Source organism: Diaphorina citri, unplaced genomic scaffold, assembly GCF_000475195.1.
Source record: "Diaphorina citri unplaced genomic scaffold, Diaci psyllid genome assembly version 1.1 scaffold103, whole genome shotgun sequence".
Classification (NCBI taxonomy): Eukaryota; Metazoa; Arthropoda; class Insecta; order Hemiptera; family Psyllidae; genus Diaphorina; species Diaphorina citri.
The window spans coordinates 284,066-310,420 of NW_007377540.1; the positions used below are offsets into that span (position 1 = coordinate 284,066).

General features: G+C 42.6%; 2 protein-coding genes and 1 long non-coding RNA gene across 3 annotated transcripts; 1 reads left to right on the top strand and 2 right to left on the bottom strand.

The window, feature by feature from the left end:
* Positions 1-905: 905 nt before the first annotated feature.
* On the bottom strand, positions 906-24,687 carry LOC113465414 (cubilin-like). The gene is made up of 19 exons (XM_026819925.1): positions 24,671-24,687; positions 24,423-24,586; positions 23,820-24,011; positions 21,651-21,850; positions 20,591-20,786; positions 19,334-19,533; positions 18,037-18,209; positions 16,634-16,889; positions 15,518-15,676; positions 13,673-13,834; positions 13,163-13,277; positions 5,353-5,613; positions 4,500-4,607; positions 3,556-3,780; positions 3,228-3,418; positions 2,808-3,039; positions 2,642-2,752; positions 2,038-2,175; positions 906-1,174 (listed from the first exon to the last, which is right to left on the bottom strand). The coding sequence occupies exons 1-19, from the start codon at positions 24,685-24,687 to the stop codon at positions 906-908; spliced, it is 3,369 nt and encodes a 1,122-aa protein (XP_026675726.1).
* On the bottom strand, positions 21,314-21,622 carry LOC113465419. Its single transcript, XR_003390144.1, has 2 exons — positions 21,579-21,622; positions 21,314-21,462 (listed from the first exon to the last, which is right to left on the bottom strand). It is a non-coding gene; the product is annotated as an uncharacterized LOC113465419 (long non-coding RNA).
* A 606-nt stretch (positions 24,688-25,293) lies between the features above and the next one.
* LOC103524547 (cubilin-like) lies at positions 25,294-26,240 on the top strand. Its single transcript, XM_008489573.2, has 2 exons — positions 25,294-25,470; positions 25,963-26,240. The coding sequence occupies exons 1-2, from the start codon at positions 25,362-25,364 to the stop codon at positions 26,238-26,240; spliced, it is 387 nt and encodes a 128-aa protein (XP_008487795.1). The 5' UTR covers positions 25,294-25,361.
* The last annotated feature ends 115 nt before the right edge of the window (positions 26,241-26,355 follow it).

Genomic DNA, 26,355 nt, shown 5'->3' on the forward strand with positions numbered 1-26,355 from the left:
TCCGCAACTTGGATAGCAGCTGTCGACCAAAAATAGTCGTCCGGCCGTCGATCGACGAGGTAAATCCATGTTGTCGAGGCAGTGTGGACGGTTCAGTCGACAAAGAGAAAAATCTGGTGTGAAGATCATACCACTTAATATTATTATTATTATTAAGAGGTAGGATAGAGGGAACTAACTGCCAAGGTCCCATCGTCCCGAAATCGAAAAGAGAAGGAAGACAGGATAGAAGAAAGCCAGCCGTTCCGAGAACGAACATTGTCCGTTCACGATGAAATCCGCTCCAGGCGGGAATCGAACCCACGACCCAGCGCTTACAAGGCAGACGCGCTAAGAAACTAAGCAACCTGGTTTGAGCGACTTTGGCCGAAATCTCAAATCCTGAGAAATCCGAACTGATTTTGAGCTTTTTCAAAGTTTTGGCCTTGAATAGCGGCCGAAATGTACATTTTCCTACCATAATAATAATCTGCAGTGAAACCCGTGGCAGTGCCCACGCCATTACATTTGAACTTGATCCAGAAGGACGCGTCCACACTAACGTTGAGTGGTACTTGAGAAGAACAGTATACACCGAGTAGTGTGTGTTCTGCACGAACCGTTACTTACCATAGTAATAATCTGCTGTGAAACCCGTTGCAGTTCCCACGCCATTAGATTTGAACTTGATCCAGAAGGCCGCGTCCACACTAACGTTGAGTGGTACTTGAGAAGAACAGTACACACCGAGTAGTTTGCCCTGGGCGTCGGCCTCGCGGATTTCGACATAGTCTTCGTTACATTTGTCACTGTCCTCGAGTTGGAACACGGGGAATTGGACCGCCATCTTGTTTCCTGGAATGGCGATTTTATAGAGGTTTAACACAGACGAAAAAAAAAAAAAAAAAAAAAAAAAAAACAGCTTCCTAATCTTTCTTTTGCTTCTTCATCGTTACCTGTAGGAAATTATCACCACACTCGACCGTGTCTCCACTTTTGGTTTTTGGCGTAAAGTCCGCCGTGATCATTTTGACCGTCAGAGTGCGCCTGGGTCGTACTGCAACCACCCAGTCACACGTCATGGGTATCATGGGGACGAGGAATCTGTTGTTCAATGGGAAGAATGTGACGTTCTCAATACTCGGGTTCATTTCTATGCGACCTGAGAGTTGGCCTGTGATAATGCCACCGCATGCTGTAAAGGAAAAATGGATTTTAATAGAGAAAGTGAGTTTAAACTCCGTTTAAGTTTTAATCTCGGTTTACCCAAACCGAAACTTCTAGGTAAAACATGAATAGCTTGCAAACATTTCAACGAGTTACTTTCTGGTGTTCTCGTGTTAACCCAGCACCTAAATGGTAAGTATTGTGTCTCTTCTCGCCCATCTGATTCTGATGAGGGACTTACTACGGGATGGGCATGTTACAACACAGACCACACGAGTCTAATGTAGCAGTTGTTTCTTTGCTACGAAATAAAAACAGCGGTGAAACACTCAACTTTTTCTTTCTTTTTTTTTTAACTAGGCTGGATTTTGTATTTTTTACCCGCTGACTAACAATTTATACTAAAACTTACTCAAGGTCACGGTAGCGTTGATACAACATGAATAGCTTGCAACACATTTCAACGAGTTACTTTCTGGTGTTCTCGTGTTAACCCAGCACCTAAATGGGGAGTATTGTGTCTCTTCTCGCCCATCTGATTCTGATGAGGGACTTACTACGGGATGGGCATGTTACAACACAGACCACACGAGTCTAATGTAAAACATGAATAGCTTGCAAACATTTCAACGAGTTACTTTCTGGTGTTCTCGTGTTAACCCAGCACCTAAATGGGGAGTATTGTCTCTTCTCGCCCATCTGATTCTGATGAGGGACTTACTACGGGATGGGCATGTTACAACACAGACCACACGAGTTTAATGTAGCAGTTGCTTCTTTGCTACGAAATAAAAACAGCGGTGAAACACTCAACTTTTTTTCTTTTTTTTTTTAACTAGGCTGGATTTTGTATTTTTTACCCGCTGACTAACAATTTATACTAAAACTTACTCAAGGTCACGGTAGCGTTGAATTTCATCGCGGTTGGCCCAGTGTCCTCAGAGCCGAAGGTCTCCTGTTCGATTACCACATAGAGCACATTATTATATGACGTCACAGTACGCTTGTTCCTAACATCCACAATGGAGCCTGGGTTGTCGGATATCTCCAGACAGAAGGATATCATAGGAGAAAGCCAGCCGTTCCGAGAACGAACCTTATCTGTTTAGGATGAAATCCACCCCGGGCGGGAATCGAACCCGCGACTTAGCGCTATCAAGGCATTCGCAGAATTGTCTTGAGATTTAAGCTGTGTCCAACTGTCAACACATAGTCGACCGGCCGTCCCGTCGATCGATGTCGACTGAACCGTCCACACTGCCTCGACAACATGGATTTACCTCGTCGATCGACGGCCGGACGACTATTTTTGGTCGACAGCTGCTGTCCAAGTTGCGGAATTCTGGAAATACAAGATTTGAGAATTATGTTTGTACCGGATACGGAAAGTAAGTAAGTCTCAACATTTCACAGAGGATTGGACCTTTTAATTCAAATATTTACGAGACCCCCCTGAACTCTCGAATACAACTAGGATTAATTGATTGATACTTACAATCACTCAGACCGCCACTTGTCTTATTCACTTCAGTTGTGTTTCCCGCCACTGTAGTGCCAGCAGGTGCAGCCTCCCATTTCAGTTTGAAGTACGAGCCTAGCCTTAGACCTGAACTCTCGAATACAACTAGGATTGATTGATTGATTAATTGATTGATACTTACAATCACTCAGACCGCCACTTGTCTTATTCACTTCAGTTGTGTTTCCCGCCACTGTAGTGCCAGCAGGTACAGCCTCCCATTTCAGTTTGAAGTACGAGCCTAGCCTTAGACCTGAACTCTCGAATACAACCAGGACTTCAGAAGTGAGGGATATGAATTGAGTGTTGAGAGGAGCCGTGCAAAGATTTGGATGGAGGAGCTTGCTGTCCAGAGCTTCGGTGCCTTCGAACACCTGACGAGAAAGAAAGTATCTTTTCTTAGAATATTAACCAGTGGTTGACCCGTCCTTTGTACGGAATCAGTGCGTAAGAGGCATAACTTTGAACTGCCGCCGATGTGGATCCATCATCGATAGATCTGAATTGGCGTCGATCGACGGTTTGGTACCACTGGACTAACCGTGCCCCCTTCAGTACGTACCTTAAGCGTTCCTCCAAACTCGCACTCATCACTATGTCCGGACAGATAAGATTCCAGTATCGTAATTCGAATCTTGGCGCCGTCACTGACTCGAATAGTATAGGAGAACTTCTTGTATTCGGACAGTGGCGTGGGGTATTGGGGCGAAGTTATTAGGCCGCCCGTTTGACCTTGGATCTCGATATCCTCCACTGAAAAGAAAGGAAAAGTCTGGTGTGAACATCACACGAATTTGGTCTACCTGTGAATCCCATCATCGACAAAATTTGTACTCGTTTTTCGATTGCAAATATTTCAACGGGTTACTTTCTGGTGTTCTCTTACTTACCATAGTAATAATCGGCGGTGAAACCCGTGGCAGTTCCCACGCCATTAGATTTGAACTTGATCCAGAAGGCCGCGTCCACACTAACGTTGAGTGGTACTTGAGAAGAACAGTACACACCGAGTAGTTTGCCCTGGGCGTCGGCCTCGCGGATTTCGACATAGTCTTCGTTACATTTGTCACTGTCCTCGAGTTGGAACACGGGGAATTGGACCGCCATCTTGTTTCCTGGAATGGCGATTTTATAGAGGTTTAACACAGACGAAAAAAAAAAAAAAAAAAAAAAAAAAAAAAAAGGGGAACGGAAATTTTTGCGGCGTTTACTAACTTTTGCTGAGCTACAGATTTTTATTATATTTATTTTTTAAAGAGGTTTGATAGAGGGAATTGTAACTGCTAAGGTCTTATCGTCCCGAAATCAAAGAGAGAAGGAAGACAGGATAGGAGAAATCCAGCTGCTTAGAGAACAAACATCCGTTCAGGATAATATCCGCCCCGGGCGGGAATCGAGCCCGCGGCCTAGCGCTTACAAGGCAGACGCGCTACTAAACAAGCTAACTAGGCTGACAAAAGTAACTTTAAAATGTATAAATTCAATTTTTATTTGCTGTTCTCACGAAAAAGTTCAAAGAGTTGTGACGTAAGATTATAAGAAATGCGCACAAACGCATGAGTACAAATACATTACACTAGTGTTGCCTGCAAGGGAGCTTTGTTCAGGATACTTGATGTGACGTCATCGCCTACGGGAGCGTATGCCGTGACGTCAGAGCTTAAGATTTACCGGTATCACTTTCTATTTTTTAAATCGATTTATCTCGGGATCTAGAAGTCATAGAAGAGAAAAATTCCCTAGTTTCTCAGTTTTTCTGTTCTTGGTCTCTGAAACCTCACCCACATGGGACTTTGAAACCTCACCTACATGAATACGTCTATTTTCTGTTTACCTGGAGAGCTCTTCACTGTCCAAACACACTCTGTATTGAGAGGATACTGAAGGGGGTAGTTAGGAGAGGAGAAGGTGCCCCTACAACCAGTCAATTCACCTCCACATGCTGCGAAATGGAGAAATAATAATTGAGTAAAATCGAACGAATTGAGTAAAAAATCTGGTGCGACATCACACAACTTTCTATCAAATTTGCAGAACTAAAAAAAAAATTCAGTCCAAGCAGCCAATTGGCGGCCGCTTTTTGGCGGAAAATTTTCCGTCCGCAAAATACTAAACATGTAACCAGGGCTACGTGAGTGGGGGTACTGAAGGGGGTAGTTAGGAGAGGAGAAGGTGCCCCTACAACCAGTCAGTTCACCTCCACATGCTGCGAAATAGAGAAATAATAATTGAGTAAAATCGAACGAATTGAGTAAAAAATCTGGTGCTACATCACACAACTTTCTATCAAATTTGCAGAACTAAAAAAAATCCAGTCCAAGCAGCCAATTGGCGGCCGCTTTTTGGCGGAAAATTTTCCGTCCGCAAAATACTAAACATGTAACCAGGGCTACGTGAGTGGGATATACAGGGTGTTTATAAAGTCTTAACCAGGGGTGGGTTTCTCGGGAAGGGCTCAGAATGTCAAAAAATACTCGAGAAAAACACCCCCGGTCATCAAGACTTTATTATAAACACTCTGTATACGTCTGTGTTCTCACCTATTCTACCCTTGCTGCGACCAATATCTATCTTGGTCTGAAGATGATGTCCTGAGTTACATCGAAAGCTCACCAATTTAAAAACTTTTGAATCGTAATAGTCTTGATAAAAATATTATTTTCGTCTGAATTCATTTTAGTTCTCACCTATGTTTCGTACAGAATACGTAGCGAACCACTTGAACTGCGACAGATAATCCGTGTCCATGGAATCTAACGAGAGGACAATATGCATAGCAGGGCCTTTGCTCACGATGCTGTGCGGGATCTTGATAACACTGCTTTGTACGAGGTTGGGGGAGCGGGTAGTTTCGCCGTCGTACACAAAGAACTTGTTGGACGGCTCCTCAATTTGGTACATGTCCAGATTTGGGAATGTGGAAGTGACGGCTAGACTGACACGAGACTCTGGGAAATAGAATAGAATATAGGTTATAGGTACCTTGTTTATCCTGCCAGAATGAGACAGAAAAGGGAAAAGCGAAAAGAAAGTGTCGAGGCCGAACGACCATAAGGGTTAATCCAGCATGGGTTAACCCGACACGCTCGGCTCGAAACTTGTGAAGCTGTGTCGCCCGGTGACGTTTTACCGGGCTCAAGCGGTACGAAAATTTGGCTGGATTTTACAAGTTTCGAACGTGTCGGGTTAACCCATGCTGGATTAACCCTTATAGAAAGAAATAGGAGAGAATAAAAGAAATTTCAATTTAAAAAGGACTTTGCACTCGTTTTTCTATTGCAAATATTTCAACGGGTTACTTTCTGGTGTTCTCGTGTTGACCCGGCACCTTAATGGGAAGTATTGTGTCTCTTCTCGCCCACCTGATGAGGGACATCCTGTAGATGGGCATGCTACAACACAGACCACACAAGTCTAATGTAGCAGTTATATCATTGCTACAGAATAAAGCCGGCTGTAAAACACTCATCTAAAAAAAAAAAAAAAAAAAAAAAAAAGGGCGGGGGGCCAGCCCGAAATTTTTGGAAAAATTTGGAAAAAGAAGCGGGAAATTTTGAAAAATTGGGCGGGAACCATCTGTATCAATCCTAGCTCCACATGCCTTGGAACACGAGATGTAAAGGGTGGGTTGATTAAAAGAACTACTCTTTTCAGTGAAATATTCAGTCAATGAGTCCAATTCTAAAACATGTAACTCTCATTCTTTGATAGAGGGAACTATCAAATCGCCCCGAAATCGAGAGAAGAAAAACAGGATAGGAGAAAGCCAGTTGTTCCGAGAACGAACATTATCCGTTCAGGATAAAATCCGCCCCGACGGGAATCGAACCCGTGGCCAAGCGCTTACAAGGCAGACGCGCTACCAACCAAGCTAACTAGGCTGGCGACCCCCATCTTTTTAAAAAAATATTTCATCGACATTTTCATTTCGAAGCAATGGAACAACTGTTCCATTAGACTCTCATAATGTGTCGTAGCATACAGGTTTTAACTTACCAGCTTATAAGAAGCTTTGAATCCGGAATGGGGCATGGCGTTGGCTTTGAAATGTACCAGCATCTTATTGGAAGAAGATATGGTCGTGCTACTATTGGGTGATATCGAGTTACCAGTGTAGTTCTTCAGTAGAGTACCATTCACACTGTCGCCATCATAAACCTAGAACAAAGAATATTGGGGGTTCGAGGCCCGTTTACACTTGTGAGTTTTATCCGATTTTTTTCCCGAATGTCCTTGTAGGCAATGTGATTTAAATGAAAGTGTCCTCACAACACGCGACAAGATTTATTTCCGAACGACAAATGGGACCGGGCAATTAGTCAGCTGTATAACTTACTCATAAAAAAGACCATTGCGAAGTACCTCAACAAAAAAATTCATCTATCCTAAAGTTTAAAGGTGTGTCCAAACCTCCAAACATAGTCGACCGCCCGTCGATCGACAAGGTTAATCTATGCTGTCGAGGGAGTGTGGACGGTTCAGTCAACATGTGACACACCAAGGCCAGTCTACTATGTGTGGACACACCTTAAAAACCGACTCCAGCCTAGTTTAGCTCGAAACCTAGCGAACATACTTTGTAAACGCTATTTCGTGGCTTCGATTCCCGTCCGGGGCGGACTTTATCCTAAATTTTCCTACCCCGGTGGTGTAGTGGTCAAAGCGCTCGCCTGGTAAACAGGAGGGCGTGGGTTCAATCCCAGCCGAGGTATGGAATTTTATTTAGTGGTCAAGGCGCTCGCCTGGTAAACAGGAGGGCGTGGGTTCAATCCCAGCCGAGGTATGGAATTTTATCCTCAATCCTAATTTGAGAATTTGACCACAATAATAGTAGTAGCCTACTGCTGGAGTAAAGGGACTTTTCAGTCCTATGCGAGGGACCACAATAATAGTAGTAGCCTACTGCTGGAGTAAAGGGACTTTTCAGTCCTATGCGAGCAGTATAAATAAGCACTGTTATTATTAGGTTCGATCTCGGAACGGCTGGCTTTCTCCTACCCTGTTCTCCATCTTTCTTTCCTTTTGCATCGATAACACCTCTTTTATTACAGTTCCTTCTACCAGATAGAAAAGTCTCTTTACCCCAGGAGTCTGAAAAGTCCCTTTAATAAAACAATAAATCAAAGTATAAAACTTACATAGACGACATTGCCCTTGTTCTTGCCCCACAGTTGATAGTAGCCAAGGTCCAAATCCTCCATGGTCAACTGTACCAGATGGCCATCAGCCACGGTGATCTGGTATAGACAGTCATCGTACTGGTCAAACAGCTTGGGGTAGTTCTTGGAGTGGATGACTCCCGATGTACCAGAGTAGAGACCACCGCAGCCTGAAGGAGGAATATGATTTAGGCCAGCCACTCACTATCAGGTAGACCTGACAGGTACACCTGATCAGGTCTACCTGATAGTGTGTGTGCTCATCAGGTATCAGGTAAAAGACCATTGCGAAGTACCTCAACAAAAAAATTCATCTATCCTAAAGTTTAAAGGTGTGTCCAAACCTCCAAACATAGTCGACCGCCCGTCGATCGACAAGGTTAATCTATGCTGTCGAGGGAGTGTGGACGGTTCAGTCAACATGTGACACACCAAGGCCAGTCTACTATGTGTGGACACACCTTAAAAACCGACTCCAGCCTAGTTTAGCTCGAAACCTAGCGAACATACTTTGTAAACGCTATTTCGTGGCTTCGATTCCCGTCCGGGGCGGACTTTATCCTAAATTTTCCTACCCCGGTGGTGTAGTGGTCAAGGCGCTCGCCTGGTAAACAGGAGGGCGTGGGTTCAATCCCAGCCGAGGTATGGAATTTTATCCGACGCACTACCAACTAAGCTAACTAGGCTGGCTAGGTATTTAATTTTTCCCCCTATAAAGAGAGTTCACTCACATGTCTTATACTGGAGATGGAATCCCTTGTCTTCCATATTATTCACAGTGTACTTGAGTAAAATCCGCCCCGGGCGGGAATCGAACCCGCGGCCTAGCGCTTACAAGGCAGACGCACTACCAACTAAGCTAACTAGGCTGGCTAGGTATTTGATTTTTCCCCCTATAAAGAGAGTTCACTCACATGTCTTATACTGGAGATGGAATCCCTTGTCTTCCATATTATTCACAGTGTACTTGATGAGGACTACATTGGTCTGCGACTGAATGACGGACTGCCATTTAGTCGGTTGTGACATCAACCAGGGACCACCTCTACGGGGACAGTAGGTGCCCAATAGGGGCCCTCCGGACGTGCCACCTTCAAATACCTGACGAAACAAATTGGAAATTTCAGTAGGCGTCCACAACGGAGAACCGACCATAACCTATTACCATGCTAATAGATCAGTTGCGCTTACTTGGGTGATGTTTCAAAGTCATAGAGCAGGAAAAATGAGGACCAACGGAATTTTTCTTTTTCTTTGATCACTCGAGGGTTAATCAAATAGGGGACTGAAAATGAGAAGATAAAATGACCCAGAATTATGCTGGGGTTTTTGTCTGGCTGGGGTACGTTAAACAAACAGGGAGTAGACCAGCTTAGTCTGGCTGGGGGACTTTTGGAGCCCACCCTAGGACTGATTGAGAGGCTGACAAAAAACGTCGACCCCATTTGAACACGGGAAAAGGCGAGGAAGGAGAAGATGTAGGACCTTTCTAAAAAAAACCTACAGGGTACCTATTTAATTGGATATAACTCTGTTACAGGGTGCCACGTGTTATCAAGACGGTGACCCCGTCTGAACAAGGGAAAAGGCAAAGAATACTTACACCCACTCAGACCTCCCATCTGAGTTTGAAGTACGAGCCTAGCCTTAGACCTGAACTCTCGAATACAAATAGGATTGATTGATTGATAAATTGATTGATTATTTGATTGATACTTACACTCACCCAGACCTCCACTGAGGTACCCGCAGGTACAGCCGCCCATCTCAGTTTGAAGTAAGAGCCTAGCCTTAGACCTGAACTCTCGAATAGGTACTACTAGAATTCATTGATTGATAAATTGATTGATTGATTGATTGATTGATTGATTGATTGATTGATTGATACTTACACTCACTCAGACCGCCACTTGTCTTATTCACTTCAGTTGTGTTTCCCGCCACTGTAGTGCCAGCAGGTACAGCCTCCCATTTCAGTTTGAAGTACGAGCCTAGCCTTAGCCCTGAACTCTCGAATACAACTAGGATTGATTGATTGATTGATTGATTGATTGATTGATTGATTGATACTTACAATCACTCAGACCGCCACTTGTCTTATTCACTTCAGTTGTGTTTCCCGCCACTGTAGTGCCAGCAGGTACAGCCTCCCATTTCAGTTTGAAGTACGAGCCTAGCCTTAGCCCTGAACTCTCGAATACAACCAGGACTTCAGAAGTGAGGGATATGAATTGAGTGTTGAGAGGAGCCGTGCACAGGTTTGGATGTAGGAGCTTGCTGTCCAGAGCTTCGGTGCCTTCGAACACCTGACGAGAAAGAAAGTATCTTTTCTTAGAATATTAACCAGTGGTTGACCATTGATAAATTGATTGATTATTTGATTGACACTTACACTCACTCAGACCTCCCATCTGAGTTTGAAGTACGAGCCTAGCCTTAGACCTGAACTCTCGAATACAACTAGGATTGATTGATTGATAAATTGATTGATTATTTGATTGATACGTACACTCACTCAGACCTCCACTGAGGTACCCGCAGGTACAGCCGCCCATCTCAGTTTGAAGTAAGAGCCTAGCCTTGGACCTGAACTCTCGAATAGGTACTACTAGAATTCATTGATTGATAAATTGATTGATTGATTGATTGATTGATTGATTGATTGATTGATTTTTTCTAACAGACAACATAACAGTCAGTAACCAGCAGCACGAATATTATTATTATTATTGTTATTTATTTATATTATTTTATTTTTTCAAAGGTAGGTATTTATTTTGTTTCCTTTCTTTTCCCCCAGTTTAAAAGTTTGAGCACCGCTTAATCCAGTGTGGGACAAGTTCCTTGGGTTACATAACAAGATTTAGTTTGAAGATCAAGATTCAAGTTTATTATAAAGGTAGGGGACGTACCTCGTGGTATGAGAGTATTGTCTCCCGACCCGGAGGCTCTGGGTTCAAATCCCGCTGATGGCGAAGTTTTTCTCACCGAAAATTTTTCGCGCCGTTTTTTTCGTCCGCAAATAGGGATTTCTTATGACTTGGTCAAAAATACGAGTTTAAATTTAGCTGAAGTTGAACCGATAAGTTTGACCAAGCGATCTGATTAGCTGATTTTAATCCAAAGTTTAAAATGAACCAATCAGCATAATCCTGAAGGTTTAACTATCTGGGCTTAACTGGAAAAGTGTAGTCGAACATAAAAAAGAACCTCATCCACAAAGGGAATTTCGCTAAAAATGTAAATATCGACAGGGTTAGGTAGCATGCAAAATACTTACGATTTCGATCAAAATGATCCACGGTATAAATGTGGAGTTGATCAAAGCGGTCGCAGTTGGTGGCGTATCTACCCAGTGAGTTTGCATTGAATGTGGTCACATTTAGGGTGAAATAATTGGTGGGTGCCGTCACCAGGGTCCATTCGCAGAGGGGCTCCGTCAGTTGGGACAAGTCCGCGGAGAGGATGTAGGGACCCAGTATGTTCTTCGTGAAGCCACCGCAGCTTTCTGTGAGAACGTAAGAGTGGTTTTTACTCACCAAACAAAGTAGCCTTTGGATTTCAATTTTTGTAGACAAATGGAATAATTGTCAAAAATTCCGACATTTGTAAGAAAAGATTCATTTTTATTATTATTATTATTATTTTTAAGAGGTTTGACAGAGGGAACTGTAGGTAACTGTTAAGGTCTTATCGTCCCGAAAGCGAAGAGAGAAGGAAGACAGGATAGGAATGAGGCAGCCGTTCCAAGAACGAACATTATCTGTTCAGGATAAAATCCTAAGAAAATACTCACGGAAGCTGACGTTAGCTTTGAATCCATCTTTAGGGTCATCAGCATCAGTAAAGTAATGTACTTCATCGCGGTTGGCCCAGTGTCCTCAGAGCCAAAGGTCTCCTGTTCGATCACCACATAGAGCACATTATTATATGACGTCACAGTACGCTTGTTCCTAACATCCACAATGGAGCCTGGGTTGTCGGATATCTCCAGACGTTTGACCACATCTCCCTGTCGGAATGGATCACTACTTCCTGTGGAGATATCGTAAATTTATTTAATATGTAAGTATTACGTAAGACCTGGTTTAGACTGCGAGAATAAAGGGTCTTTTCAGTCCTATGCTGGCAGTATAAACAAGGTATATTCTACACATTCTATTCTACCTTGGCTGGGATTGAACCCTCGTCCTCCTGTTTACCAAGCGAGTGGGTCCACTACGCTACCGAGTACCGGAATTTATTTGATTTTCTATGGTTTAGTACAGGTGCTATCACACCAAAAGAGAGGAAACGAGCTTCAGAAGAGGGAAAATTCCGAAAGTAAAATACAACCTTTGTTAAGGTAGTATCACACTATTTGGCACTGTGCTAAATATCAATCAAATTTCGAATTATTTGTGGTGAAGCTCAGAGCTTCTTCACAACTTTTGTGGGTATCACAGTTACTATGTGCCTCCTTTACTATTAATTTCCATCTAATCGTATCTTTTACTCTGTTAATGCCCCCACTTAAAGTACATAGCTACTCAAGTGTCCCACGAGGCTGAGTGCACCCCGAACTCCAAACACAGAGCCGAAAAAACTTCGACTCCGCTGGGAATCGAACCCGGGACCTCCGGAGTGCAAACCAAGTGTGATACCCACTCGGGCACGGAGGTTTTCTATTCTACTTACCACTATACACTTGTAGTTTAACCCGGTACCGCTGGGCCGTGTCAGGATCCATGGAGACGACATTGGAATAGTTCATCATCACAAGGGTTAATCTATAACCCTGCAGTGCAGTGAATTTGAACACGTAGGTATCTTTACTGTTGTTCAGACTGTGATGGGAGATATTCACTGAGGAGTTGGTCAGGGTTAAATCGTAGCCGAACACTCGAGGGTTAATCAAATAGGGGACTGAAAATTAGAAGATAAAATGACCCTAAAATTAGTCCAGGAGTAACACCCTCTGGATTCTTATCTTTACTGCTGTTCAGACTGTGATGGGAAATATTTATTGAGGAGTTGACCAGGGTTAAATCGTAGCTGAACACTCGAGGGTTAATCAAATAGGGGACTGAAAATCAGAAGTTGAGAAGATAAAATGACCCAGAATTATGCTGGGGTTTTTGTCTGGCTGGGGTACGTTAAACAAACAGGGAGTAGACCAGCTTAGTCTGGGAAAAATTATGCCGGGTGTGTCCGAGGATTCCCTCAAGAAAAACCTCGAGGAAGTTATCTTGAGGACCTGACTACCTTCAGCTTGGATGGGTTGGATTGTGTTTCGTCGGGGTTTTCCCGTAACATATAGATTATTTATTTGCCAAATAAAGAAATTACAATTACCTACCTGGATTCTTGGCCATAATGGTCCATGTACAATTGGCACCTTTGGTAGCTATTATATCGGCCACATTCAATACTAGGTTTCCAGAGCCATCTGTATCAATCCTAGCTCCACATGCCTTGGAACACGAGATGTAAAGGGTGGGTTGATTAAAAGAACTACTCTTTTCAGTGAAATATTCAGTCAATGAGTCCAATTCTAAAACATGTAACTCTCATTCTTTGATAGAGGGAACTATCAAATCGCCCCGAAATCGAGAGAAGAAAAACAGGATAGGAGAAAGCCAGTTGTTCCGAGAACGAACATTATCCGTTCAGGATAAAATCCGCCCCGACGGGAATCGAACCCGTGGCCAAGCGCTTACAAGGCAGACGCGCTACCAACCAAGCTAACTAGGCTGGCGACCCCCATCTTTTTAAAAAAATATTTCATCGACATTTTCATTTCGAAGCAATGGAACAACTGTTCCATTAGACTCTCATAATGTGTCGTAGCATACAGGTTTTAACTTACCAGCTTATAAGAAGCTTTGAATCCGGAATGGGGCATGGCGTTGGCTTTGAAATGTACCAGCATCTTATTGGAAGAAGATATGGTCGTGCTACTATTGGGTGATATCGAGTTACCAGTGTAGTTCTTCAGTAGAGTACCATTCACACTGTCGCCATCATAAACCTAGAACAAAGAATATTGGGGGTTCGAGGCCCGTTTACACTTGTGAGTTTTATCCGATTTTTTTCCCGAATGTCCTTGTAGGCAATGTGATTTAAATGAAAGTGTCCTCACAACACGCGACAAGATTTATTTCCGAACGACAAATGGGACCGGGCAATTAGTCAGCTGTATAACTTACTCATAAAAAAGACCATTGCGAAGTACCTCAACAAAAAAATTCATCTATCCTAAAGTTTAAAGGTGTGTCCAAACCTCCAAACATAGTCGACCGCCCGTCGATCGACAAGGTTAATCTATGCTGTCGAGGGAGTGTGGACGGTTCAGTCAACATGTGACACACCAAGGCCAGTCTACTATGTGTGGACACACCTTAAAAACCGACTCCAGCCTAGTTTAGCTCGAAACCTAGCGAACATACTTTGTAAACGCTATTTCGTGGCTTCGATTCCCGTCCGGGGCGGACTTTATCCTAAATTTTCCTACCCCGGTGGTGTAGTGGTCAAAGCGCTCGCCTGGTAAACAGGAGGGCGTGGGTTCAATCCCAGCCGAGGTATGGAATTTTATCCTCAATATAATTTGAGAATTTGACCACAATAATAGTAGTAGCCTACTGCTGGAGTAAAGGGACTTATCAGTCCTATGCGAGCAGTAAAAATAAGCACTATTATTATCATATAGGTAGGTACCTACGTAGGTAGTGTTTACATAAAGCGGAACTTTGAGCAGGGATGTTTGGTATGTGGAGATCATACTATTCATATTATTCTTCTCGATCGAAATAAATGTGCCAGCCTACTTAGCTTAGTTGGTAGTGCGTCTGCCTTGTAAGCGCTAGGCCGCGGGTTCGATTCCCGCCCAGGGCGGATTTTATCCTGATGGGATAATGTTCGTTCTCGGAAACGGCTGGCTTTCTCCTATCCTGTCTTCCTTCTCTCTTCGAATTCGGGACGATAAGACCATAGCAGTTACAGTTCACTCTGTCAAACCCCTTAAAAAAAATGTACATGTACGAAAAAGTAACTACTTGAATAAGTGCATGATAAAAAAAAATGGAATGAAAATATCTAAATTTGAAAATAGGTATAAGTACCTAAGCTGATATTGAAAAATAGTGATAACAAAATGCGTAGATAGGTACCTATTCGATCTATTTGAGCCCCTAACCCAAATCCCTATGGTAATAAGCCCACAGCGCGTCGTACGATATTGGTAGATGACGTCATCACAGGAGTACAGTGTTGTCGCTAGGTATGATATCGGCGGGCTTGAGACTCTCATGTTCCGAGAGCTGTATCTCACGATCTAGTGAACGCATTTTCTTCGTTATAGTCTCAATATTTTTTTTAATTTTCATAGTTTTTTCTGAGATAATAAAAAAAAATCATGAGAATCACCAATTTCGTTCAGGACAGTCACACTACTTTCACGTCACGTGAATCATGAACGAGAGTTGATGTGAGCGTATGCCGTGACGTCAGAGCTTAAGATTTACCGGTATTTTTTAAATCGATTTATCTCGGGATCTAGAAGTCGTAGAAGAAAAACTCCCCTAGTTTCTCAGTTTTTCTGCTCTTGGTCTCTAAAACCTCACCCACATGGGACTTTGAAACCTCACCTACATGAATACGTCTATTTTCTGTTTACCTGGAGAAAGAATTAATTATCTGACTCACTGCTAGGGACTTGCTTGTAGGTCAGCTTGAATCCTCTTCCAGCCACCGAACTGTCACTCATGAAACGGATAAACGCTGCATTACTAGCCGTCACTGTTATTGGTTTGGTCATGCCAAGACACAGATGATCCGTTAGATTAACGCCTTGATCGGATAAACCATTGTATATCTGAAATCAGAAGGTACAAGGCTGTTACTGTTATTGTCATGCCAAGACACAGATGATCTGTTAGATTAACTCCCTGATCGTTTAAACCGTTGTATATCTGAAATCAGAAGGTACAAGGCTGTTACTGTTATTGTCATGCCAAGACATAGATGATCCGTTAGATTAACGCCTTGATCGGATAAACCGTTGTACATATATCTGAAATCAGAAGGTACAAGGCTGTTACTGTTATTGTCATGCCCAGACACAGATGATCCGTTAGATTAACGCCTTGGTCGTCTAAACTCTAAACCGTTTTATATCTGAAATCAGAAGGTAATCGAACCTTTTTTTAAAAGAGGTTTGACAGAGGGAACTGTAACTGCGAAGGTCTTATCGTCCGGGGATCGAAGAGAGAAGGAAGACAGGATAGGAAAAAGTCAGCCGTTCCGAGAACGAACATTATCCGTTCAGGATAAAATCCGCCCCGGGCGGGAAATACGGAGAGGGCAGAGCACGATTTTTTTTTCTTCCGAATGTCCTGTAGGCAATGTAATTTGAACGAGAGTGTTCCCACTACACACGACACGATTTTTTTTTTTTTTTTAAGAACGACAAGTGGGAACATAATGTGGTGTTCAAACATATTCGATCGGCCGTCGCGTCGATCGACGTCGATCCACGATAAATTCAAATCGATCGACGGTCGTCGACCATGTGTGGACACACCTAAAGGACGCAAAAGTCGCAAAACAACTTCATCGACAGCTACTCACTATTAGGTAGTCCCGGGAACAGTCGCCTACAGTTTCCAAGTCCAAATCCTCAATGGTGATTTGAATACTGTGGTCTAGATGGCCGTCGCGTCGATCGACGTCGATTCACAATAAATTCACATCGATCGACGGCCGTCGACTATGTGTGGACACACCTAAAGGATGCAAAAGTCGCAAAACAACTTCATTGACAACTACTCACTATTAGGTAGTCCCGGGAACAGTCGCCTACAGTTTCCAAGTCCAAATCCTCAATGGTGATTTGAATACTGTGGTCTAGATCCGCCTTGATTTGCCAGTCGCACTGAAGACTGTGTTGATAGTATTTCCCATTCATATGTTCACCGTAGTGAGGGGACGTGATAGTCCCAGTTGGTCTCTTGTCAAACACCCCTCCACATCCTACGAACATTGGTACATTAGGTACATTGAAATGAGGGGCTTTTCGGACGAAATTCCTGAAAGCGGAGTCCAGTGTGTAGGACTACTGCACCCACGAACATTGGTAAAAGAAAGAATAGAATATACGGCCCTTAAAAGATATCCAACTTGAACTCACTTTGCTGACCCAGCCCTTAAAAAAAGTTATTTAACTTGAACCCACTTTGCGGACCCGGTCCTTGAAATTTATCCAACCTGAACACTCTTTGCGGATCCGACCCTTAAAAGTTATCCAACTTAAACTCACTTTGGGGACACAGCCGTTGAAAGTTATCAAACTTTGCGGACCCGGGCCTTAAAAGTTATCCAACTTGACCTCGCTTTGCGGAGACAGCCTTAAAAAGTTATCCAACTTGAACTCACTTTGTGGACCTGGCCCTTAAAAGTTATCGAACTTGACCTCGTTTTTCGGACCCGGCCCTTAAAAATTGTCCAAATTAAACTCACTTTGCGGACCCGTCCCTTAAAAGTTATCGAACTTGACCTCACTTTGCGGACCGGCCCTTAAAAGTTATCCAACTTGGTCACTTTGCGGACCCGGCCCTAAAAAGTTATCCAACTTGGTCACTTTGCGGACCCGGCCCTAAAAAGTTATCCAACTTGAACTCACTTTGTGGATCCGGCTAAAAAGTTATGAAATATATCTGGGCATGAAATATATCAAATCAAAAAGAAAGTTGCCAGGTTCTGCAAAGTTAGAAGATTTTTTACCTAAATTCATACATTTTTTTTTCAAGGAATACATTTTAGATGTGTCTCCCTATGACTTACAGGAACTGTCCGTCTCACTTGTCTAGTTCTGCTTGAGACGTCTCCTCCTGGTATCAGGTAGACCTGATCAGGTGTACCTGTCAGGTCTAACTGATAGTGAGTGGCTGGCCTAAAGAAGGCAAACGATTTCACCGTTCTTTGTTCGCGATAAAAAATGGGGGTTCTCATTTGAAATCCCGAAGGTGGTACCAAGTTCGCGGATTTCACGAAATTTTTCGCAAATTTCAATATTGCAAAAAAAAAAAAAAAAAAAAAAATACCAAGTTCGCGGATTTCACGAAATTTTTCGCAAATTTCAATATTGCAAAAAAAAAAAAAAAAAAATATCAAAGAATTACATGTTTTATTTCGAAAATTGTAAAATGGATTTAGTTAAAAAATGAATTATCTGACTCACTGCTAGGGACTTGCTTGTAGGTCAACTTAAATCCTCTTCCAGCCACCGAACTGTCACTTATGAAACGGATAAACGCTGCATTACTAGCCGTCACTGTTATGGGCTTAGTCATGCCAAGACACAGATGATCTGTTAGATTAACTCCCTGATCGGATAAACCGTTGTATATCTGAAATCAGAAGGTACAAGGCTGTTAATACTGTTATTGTCATGCCAAGACACAAATGATCCGTTAGATTAACGCCTTGATCGGATAAACCGTTGTATATCTGAAATCAGAAGGTACAAGGCTGTTACTGTTATTGTCATGCCAAGGCACAGATGATCTGTTAGATTAACTCCCTGATCGTTTAAACCGTTGTAGATCTGAAATCAGAAGGTACAAGGCTGTTACTGTTATTGTCATGCCAAGACACAAATGATCCGTTAGATTAACGCCTTGGTCGTCTAAACCGTTTTATATCTGAAATCAGAAGGTAATCGAACCTTTTTTTAAAGAGGTTTGACAGAGGGAACTGTAACTGCGAAGGTCTTATCGTCCCGAAATCGAAGAGAGAAGGAAGACAGGATAGGAGAAAGAAAGCCGTTCCGAGAACGAACATTATCCGTTCAGGATAAAATCCGCCCCGGGCGGAAATACGGAGAGGGCAGAGCACGATTTTTTTTTTCCGAATGTCCTGTAGGCAATGTAATTTGAACGAGAGTGTTCCCGCTACACAAGCCACGATTTTTTTATTATTATTTTTTTTTTTTCAAAAACGACAAGGGGGAACGGGCAAGTGTGTTCAAAAATCCGTTAGATTAACGCCTTGGTCGTCTAAACCGTTTTATATCTGAAATCAGAAGGTAATCGAACCTTTTTTTAAAGAGGTTTGACAGAGGGAACTGTAACTGCGAAGGTCTTATCGTCCCGAAATCGAAGAGAGAAGGAAGACAGGATAGGAGAAAGAAAGCCGTTCCGAGAACGAACATTATCCGTTCAGGATAAAATCCGCCCCGGGCGGAAATACGGAGAGGGCAGAGCACGATTTTTTTTTTCCGAATGTCCTGTAGGCAATGTAATTTGAACGAGAGTGTTCCCGCTACACAAGCCACGATTTTTTTATTATTATTTTTTTTTTTTCAAGAACGACAAGTGGGAACGGGCAAGTGTGTTCAAACATATTCGATCGGCCGTCGCGTCGATCGACGTCGATTCACAATAAATTCACATCGATCGACGGCCGTCGACTATGTGTGGACACACCTAAAGGATGCAAAAGTCGCAAAACAACTTCATTGACAACTACTCACTATTAGGTAGTCCCGGGAACAGTCGCCTACAGTTTCCAAGTCCAAATCCTCAATGGTGATTTGAATACTGTGGTCTAGATCCGCCTTGATTTGCCAGTCGCACTGAAGACTGTGTTGATAGTATTTCCCATTCATATGTTCACCGTAGTGAGGGGACGTGATAGTCCCAGTTGGTCTCTTGTCAAACACCCCTCCACATCCTACGAACATTGGTACATTAGGTACATTGAAATGAGGGGCTTTTCTGACGAAATTCCGGAGTGCGGAGTCCAGTGTGTAGGACTACTGCACCCACGAACATTGGTAAAAGAAAGAATAGAATATACAGCCCTTAAAAGTTATCCTACTTGAACTCACTTTGCTGACCCAGCCCTTAAAAGATAGCCAACTTGAACTCACTTTGCGGACCCGGTCTTTAAAATTTATCCAACTTAAACTTACTTTGGGGACACAGCCCTTGAAAGTTATCAAACTTGACCTCACTTTGCGGACCGGCCCTTAAAAGTTATCCAACTTGGTCACTTTGCGGACCCGGCCCTAAAAAGTTATCCAACTTGACTTATTGTTAATTCACTAGTGAAGTTTTTTTTTTAGAGGACAGTATAGGAGAAATACAGCCGTTCCAAGAACAAACCTTATATCTTTGGGACAACATCCACCCCGGGCGGGAATCGAACACACGATATAGCGCTGACAAGGCAGACGCACTACCCTCTGAGACTTAGGTGTAGGAGCAAACAGCCCTAAAGGTTGGGTTAAGCTTATACGAGTTGAACTCACTTTGTGGACCCGGCCCTAAAAAGTTATCCAACTTGAACTCACTTTGTGGACCCGGCCCTTGGTATTGGTATAAGTAGGGCCGTCGGCTTTAACAAACGCCCTTTGTCTCTGCGACCAGGTTAGATCTTTTGTGACATTGAACCAGGCCCTTGAAAGTTATCCAACTTTTTAATATCAATTCAAATCTCAAATTCTATGTGGTAAAGCAGAGTTGTGGATATCACAACATTACTAAGTGGCTCCTTCGCAATCAATTTCCATAGCTATTTTAATAATCTTTTTACACTGATAATGCCGCCACTGGTCGCTACTCGATTACAGTAGCTTCTCAATTGTCCCCACGAGGCTGAGTGCACCCCGAACTCCAAGCACAGAGCCGAAAAAACTTCGACCCCGCCGGGAATCGAAACCGGGCCTCCTGCGGGCAAGTCTAGTGTGATACCCACTCGGCCACGGAGGTTGCTAACAAATAAATACCTTTTAAGGCCCACTCCAGACGGAACCCTTTTCCTCTGGACGCGAAGTAAGCTGAGTGGAAGTGTACAACCGCCATATTGGAGGTGGTAGTGAGCGCCCCCAGCGGCTTTTCAATGCGACAGGTTTTGTTTAGAAGAGGGTGCATTTCCGTGCTACCAGAATTATACCATGCGTCGACTTGGTTGTTTTGCAGAATCTATGGGTAAACAGACAAAATATATACATTCTAAAAAAAAATATATATTAATTGATTTGTGTTATAGCAGAGCCTTTTCACAACTTTTGTCGATATCACAGCATTACTAAGTAGGTATGTTCTGAGAATTATGTTGAAAAAATAATAAATGAAAACTTAATAAATTCAAATTGACTTTCTAATTGCCTCATGTGCAATCAATTTCCATATTTCAATTATCCTTTAAAATTGAATTGTTACTGCCGCCACTGGTAGTTACTCGATTAAAGTAGCTACTCAACGGTCCTCACGAGGCTGAGTGCACCCCAAACTCCAAGCACAGAGCCGAAAATTTTTCGACCCCGCAGGGAATCGAACCCGAGACCTCCAGCGTGCAAGCCTAGCATTTACCTGCTACGTATGAATAGCATTTACTCATGACAAGCTAGCAAGTCCGAGCACAAGCCCAAAAAATTTTCGACCCGTGCGGGAATCGAAAGGCCACGTCCTAAGAAGAGAAGAAGACTCCAACATTAGAAGTATATGGGAACACCAACCAGAAGGACGGCGGCCGAGAGGAAGACCGAAGAACAGATGGAAGGACCAAGTCAGAAAGGACATGACCATCCTCAATCTCACAACCGAGGACTCTTTCAACCGGGCTCTATGGAGGCAAAAAGTTGGCGAGGCCAAATACCTACTAGGGTATGCGTGGCCATGGATGTAAGTGTGTGTAAGTAAGCGGGAATCGAACCTCTTACCTCTACATAGCTAGAGCAGCCGGTCAACCAGGTTCCAAATGAGGCCAAATACCTACTAGGGTATGCGTGGCCATCTGGCCATGGATGTAAGTGTGTGTAAGTAAGCGGGAATCGAACCTCTTACCTCTACATAGCTAGAGCAGCCGGTCAACCAGGTTCCAAAGCGTGGCATCGGCTGTAGCGCCAAGTCAGTGAAGGCGAACCTGATTTGATTTCCAGTAGGTACTGTTATGTTCCAGTAACATTCTAAGCCTGGGGTCACCGCACGGGGATAGTTGACTGATTCTATGACACCTCGATACCCGCTCAGGGTTCGGTTACATACTGGAAATGTCAAATAAACGAGAGTTTTAATGAAATATATCAAATCAAAAAGTTGCCAGGTTCTGCAAAGTTAGAAGATTTTTTACCTAAATTCATATCGTTTCCCAATAGATTACTGACGTTAAGCAACGTGGGCGTGGTTAGTATCCGGAAAGATGACTTGGCTACAAGCATTTTACGAGTGGATGCCCTTCGCAATCAACCTTTCCAATGTCTTTAGCAAGGGACATTTCAGGCTGGTATCCCCTCACGGGTCTTATACTGCAGATGAAATCCCTTGTCTTCCATATTATTCACTGTGTACTTGATGAGGTCTACGAGATCGAAAGCTCACCAATTTAAAACCTTCTAATCGAAATTGTCTTTGACTTGGCTACAAGCATTTTACGAGTGGATGCCCTTCGCACTCAACCTTTCCAATGTCTTTAGCAAGGGACATTTCAGGCTGGTATCCCCTCACGGGTATTATACTGCAGATGAAATCCCTTGTCTTCCAAATTACTCACTGTGTACTTGATGAGGTCTACGAGATCGAGAGCTCACCAATTTAAAACCTTCTAATCGAACTGCCATGATTAGAAATATATATATATTTTTGAATATGTATTATCTGTTTTTAATTTTAGATATTTTTTTAATTAATTAGGTATTGATTTTTTTTTTAAAGAGGTTTGACAGAGGGAACTGTAACTGCTATGGTCTTATCGTCCCGAAATCGAAGAGAGAAGGAAGACAGGATAGGAAAAAGCCAGCCGTTCCGAGAACGAACATTATCCCATCAGCTTAGTTGGTAGGATAAAATCCGCCCGGGCGGATTTTATCCTACCAACTAAGCTAACTAGGCTGGCAAAAAAGATCTTTTATTTTCACTGCCCTGACGCAAAGACCAGTCCCTATAATATTTGGTTCATCTACTACACCTCAAAGTTTCCATTATTTTCCCTCAAGTCAAACCATTTTTTTTTTATCAAACAATGTAAAACAAATTCAAACAATACCAACTTGGTAAAACTCTCACCCTGCCTCCTCCCCTGATAACGAACGTGTGAAGTGCTGAAGTTCAGTAGAATCATTTCAGCTAAGGTTACACTTCTTGCTGATAGTCAAACTCAGTCCAGCTTTAGTCCAGATTGATTGACCCGAAGAAGAGAGTTGTGATTCTGAGTTGTGGTAATTTTGAGTTGTGACTAGTTCGGAAGAAAATTAGGACTTTATCTGTGTGTTGTGCCGTCGTTAATGGTCGATTATGCCGCTGCAAAAGGTGAGTGAGAGTGCCTTTTCTGGGATTTTTACTTTTTTATAGTTCTTTAGTGTGCTGTGTCGTTTTGGCAAGCCAAACTTTGGGCAGTTCGTCACGTCAATACATTTTTATTGACTAGGTATTTCTCTTCAAAGTAATTAGAAAGTATTGCAATCGGTCCAAATTTTCAAAATCGGGAAATGGGTGGAAAAATTCATTTTAGGGTCCCCTGATTCCGAAAAAGTGGTTTTTATCCAAATGGTCTGTCTGTACGTTTGTGCTTTTAAACTTTCTTTTTTTTCTCTTTTCCATGTTAGGTACATTTTCTTATTTGGTGTTGGACGTTGGTGTGTAAAGCCGAATTTAATAATTATAGGGGAAAAACGGTAATTTTTCGTAATACATAGTCAAAAGTGACAGTGCTTCATTTTGAGTAGGTATTTTGTTATTAAGATATTTTGAGAAAAAACAAGCTGGGTCCGTCCCTCCGGGAATTTTTTAGCCCGTAGTTTATTCGATCATGGTTAAAGAATACCTTTGTACCTACCTAATTTGTTTAATATCCAGTTTATGATCATTATTGATTTGATTTTTTGATTTTACTTTCATGTAATGATTTAAAATCAAGACTAGAGCCCGTTCTCCCTTTATTCCCAATATAATGTTTAAGTCACCCCCAGCCAGACCGACCGTAGTACCGACCCTCTTGAAAGATAAAATAAAATCTACAATATGTTCTCACCTCTAGATCACTGGCTAACAGTTTGTTACAGTCCAGCTGTACATCTAATGACCATAAGGTAATGGAGCTACCCTGAGACACGTATATTTTCCAGTAGCAAGTGGTACGATAGGCGTAGGGGTAAGGATAGCCTGGTGAAATGATTGAGCCTGACGAGCCTGTCAGGATACCGCCACATCCTGGAAGGAAGAGAGGAAAAAGTAATGGAGAAACTGTTAGTATAATGGAATAACTTGTTCTAATTTTAATTCTAAGCTGACAGTCTAAAATCTAAATAAAGCACTAGTTACAAATTATTGTTAATTCACTAGTGAAGTTTTTTTTTTAATAGAGGACAGTATAGGAGAAACACAGCCGTTCCAAGAACAAACCTTATATCTTTGGGACAACATCCACCCCGGGCGGGAATCGAACACAGGATATAGCGCTGACAAGGCAGACGCACTACCCTCTGAGACTTAGGTGTAGGAGCAAACAGCCCTAAAGGTTGGGTTAAGCTTATACGAATCTAGCGCTTACAAGGCAAACGCGCTACCCTGCAAGCTAACTTGGCTGGCTAGAGACCTTTTGGTGTTGCTTTCGAGGCTTACCGGTAGAGGCTGAATCCCAGGTGATCTTAAAGCCAGGGTATTTGAATCTATCATCATCGGAGAAGAACTTGATGTAAAGTTGATGACCGGATGAGGTGATCTCCCCAGGGTGATTTTTACAACAATATATCCCCAACTGGGGGGAGGATTCGTAACCACCATCCCTGGAAATAATAAACACATAATAGGTATAGTTATCAATCGAAACCACGCCCTTCTGTTTACCAGGCGAGTGTCTTGACCACTACATCACCAAGGCAGGCATAAATGCGCTTCTTTGATGGGATAATAATACAGAGAGCTTCCGTTGCTAAAGAAATAGCTTCCCTTGCTAAAAAAAAATAGCAAAGGTTGAATGCGAAGGGCATCTAGTCGTAAAATTTGTAGCCAAAACCAAATGTCAGCCCAAAGCAATCACCCTAGTTAGGGCTGATTGAGTGATTGAGAGGCTGATGAAAAACGCCGACCCCGTCTGTACACGGGAAAAGGCGAAGAAGAAGAAGAAGAATACAGAGGGTAAAAAAATTAATCTTTTAATCGCTACTTAAATTTCTTTTTCAGCAAGGGATATCCCAATTCGCACTCTACATACCGTACTTCCAAGTAATCTGTGTCCCCGCAAGCAGGATTGCAGAAGTATCGCTCCAATTGGAAAGTGGTAAAGTTGAGCCGAATCTGCTGCCCCCGGGGTACGGTTAGGGTCCAAACACACACATTTAGGCTTAACCTGAAGGGATAAGATTCGTTCTCGGAACGGCTGGCTTTCTCCTATCCTGTTTTCCTTCTCTCTTCGTTTTCGGAACAATAAGGCTTTAGCAGTTACAGTTCTTTCTATCAAACATCTTAAAAAAGTTGTTTCTCGCCTTCCAGGTGTACGATGGTGACTCTAAGAATCACAGTCTCATAGGAGAATACTGTGGTACTAATATTCCTACTACTATGGTCTCCAAATATAACGTGCTATATTTGGAGTTCAAGACTGATGGAGTCTCAGGCGAAGAATCGGATAGGTTTGGATTCCATGCCAACTATTCCACGCTTGATCTTGGTAAGTCATTTTCTTCTTTTCTTTGCCTTTTCCCGTGTACAGACGGGGTCGGCGTTTTTTGTCAGCCTCTCAATCAGCCCTAACTAGGCTGATTGCTTTGGGCTGACTCTTGGTTTTGGCTACAACTTTATCGTATTTTTTATTATATTCAATTCAATTCTTGTTTCCTTTTTCTGTTATTTTCTACAAAAGTAGTGAAAAGACTGCTGCTTTACCACAAATAATTACTGATTGAATTTTCCTTGATTTCATTAAATTTTCCTTGAATTTCAAGGCGGGCTATGACTATCCACTATAATCCAACTTGTTTCCTTTATCATACCTAGGTTGTGGCGGTATCTACACAGCAAGTTCCGGACTCATTTCGTTCCCTCCTGCCTCGTGTGAATTAACCCTATCCATTCATTAAGAAGTAATGTCATTCTATAATCAATTGTACTTTTAATTCAGACCATAGCAAATTCAATTCTATTCTTACTTTCTTTCCACTAGGTTGTGGCGGTATCTACACAGAAAGTTCCGGTCTCATTTCGTTCACCTCCCGTTCTCCCCCGTCCTCGTGTGAATGGATCCTATCCGTCCCCCCTGGCAATGCTCTACAGTTAACTTGGATCTCATTTAGTGTGGGAGCCAGTGATGATCCGGAGACCAGATGGTTCGGGTATAGCATTATGGCTAGTCGGAATATGCTGAAGCAGTACCATGAGAATCTGCTCAATTTGGAAGTGTATGACAATGTTACGAGGCCTGGCCGAATTATGGATAGGTGAGACAGTTAAAGAAAAATTTGGTGGTTGGGTCGAAGAGCTCCTTCAGGAGAACCCTACAACACAAAAGAAAGCAGCAAAAAAAAAAAAAAAAAAAAAAAAAAAAAAAGAACAATTT

What these genes read in the sequence shown, in the direction of transcription:
- LOC103524547 (XM_008489573.2), top strand. Translation starts at nt 25,362, where the DNA reads ATGGTCTCCAAATATAACGTGCTATATTTGGAGTTCAAGACTGATGGA. An exon ending in CTATTCCACGCTTGATCTTG is followed by an intron (nt 25,471 to 25,962) that starts GTAAGTCATTTT and finishes TCTTTCCACTAG; the next exon opens with GTTGTGGCGGTATCTACACA.
- LOC113465414 (XM_026819925.1), bottom strand. An exon ending in AAGCAAGTCCCTAGCAGTGA is followed by an intron (nt 16,890 to 18,036) that starts GTCAGATAATTC and finishes CTCCGCTTTCAG; the next exon opens with GAATTTCGTCCGAAAAGCCC. An exon ending in CACCGCCGATTATTACTATG is followed by an intron (nt 3,419 to 3,555) that starts GTAAGTAAGAGA and finishes CTTTCTTTTCAG; the next exon opens with TGGAGGATATCGAGATCCAA.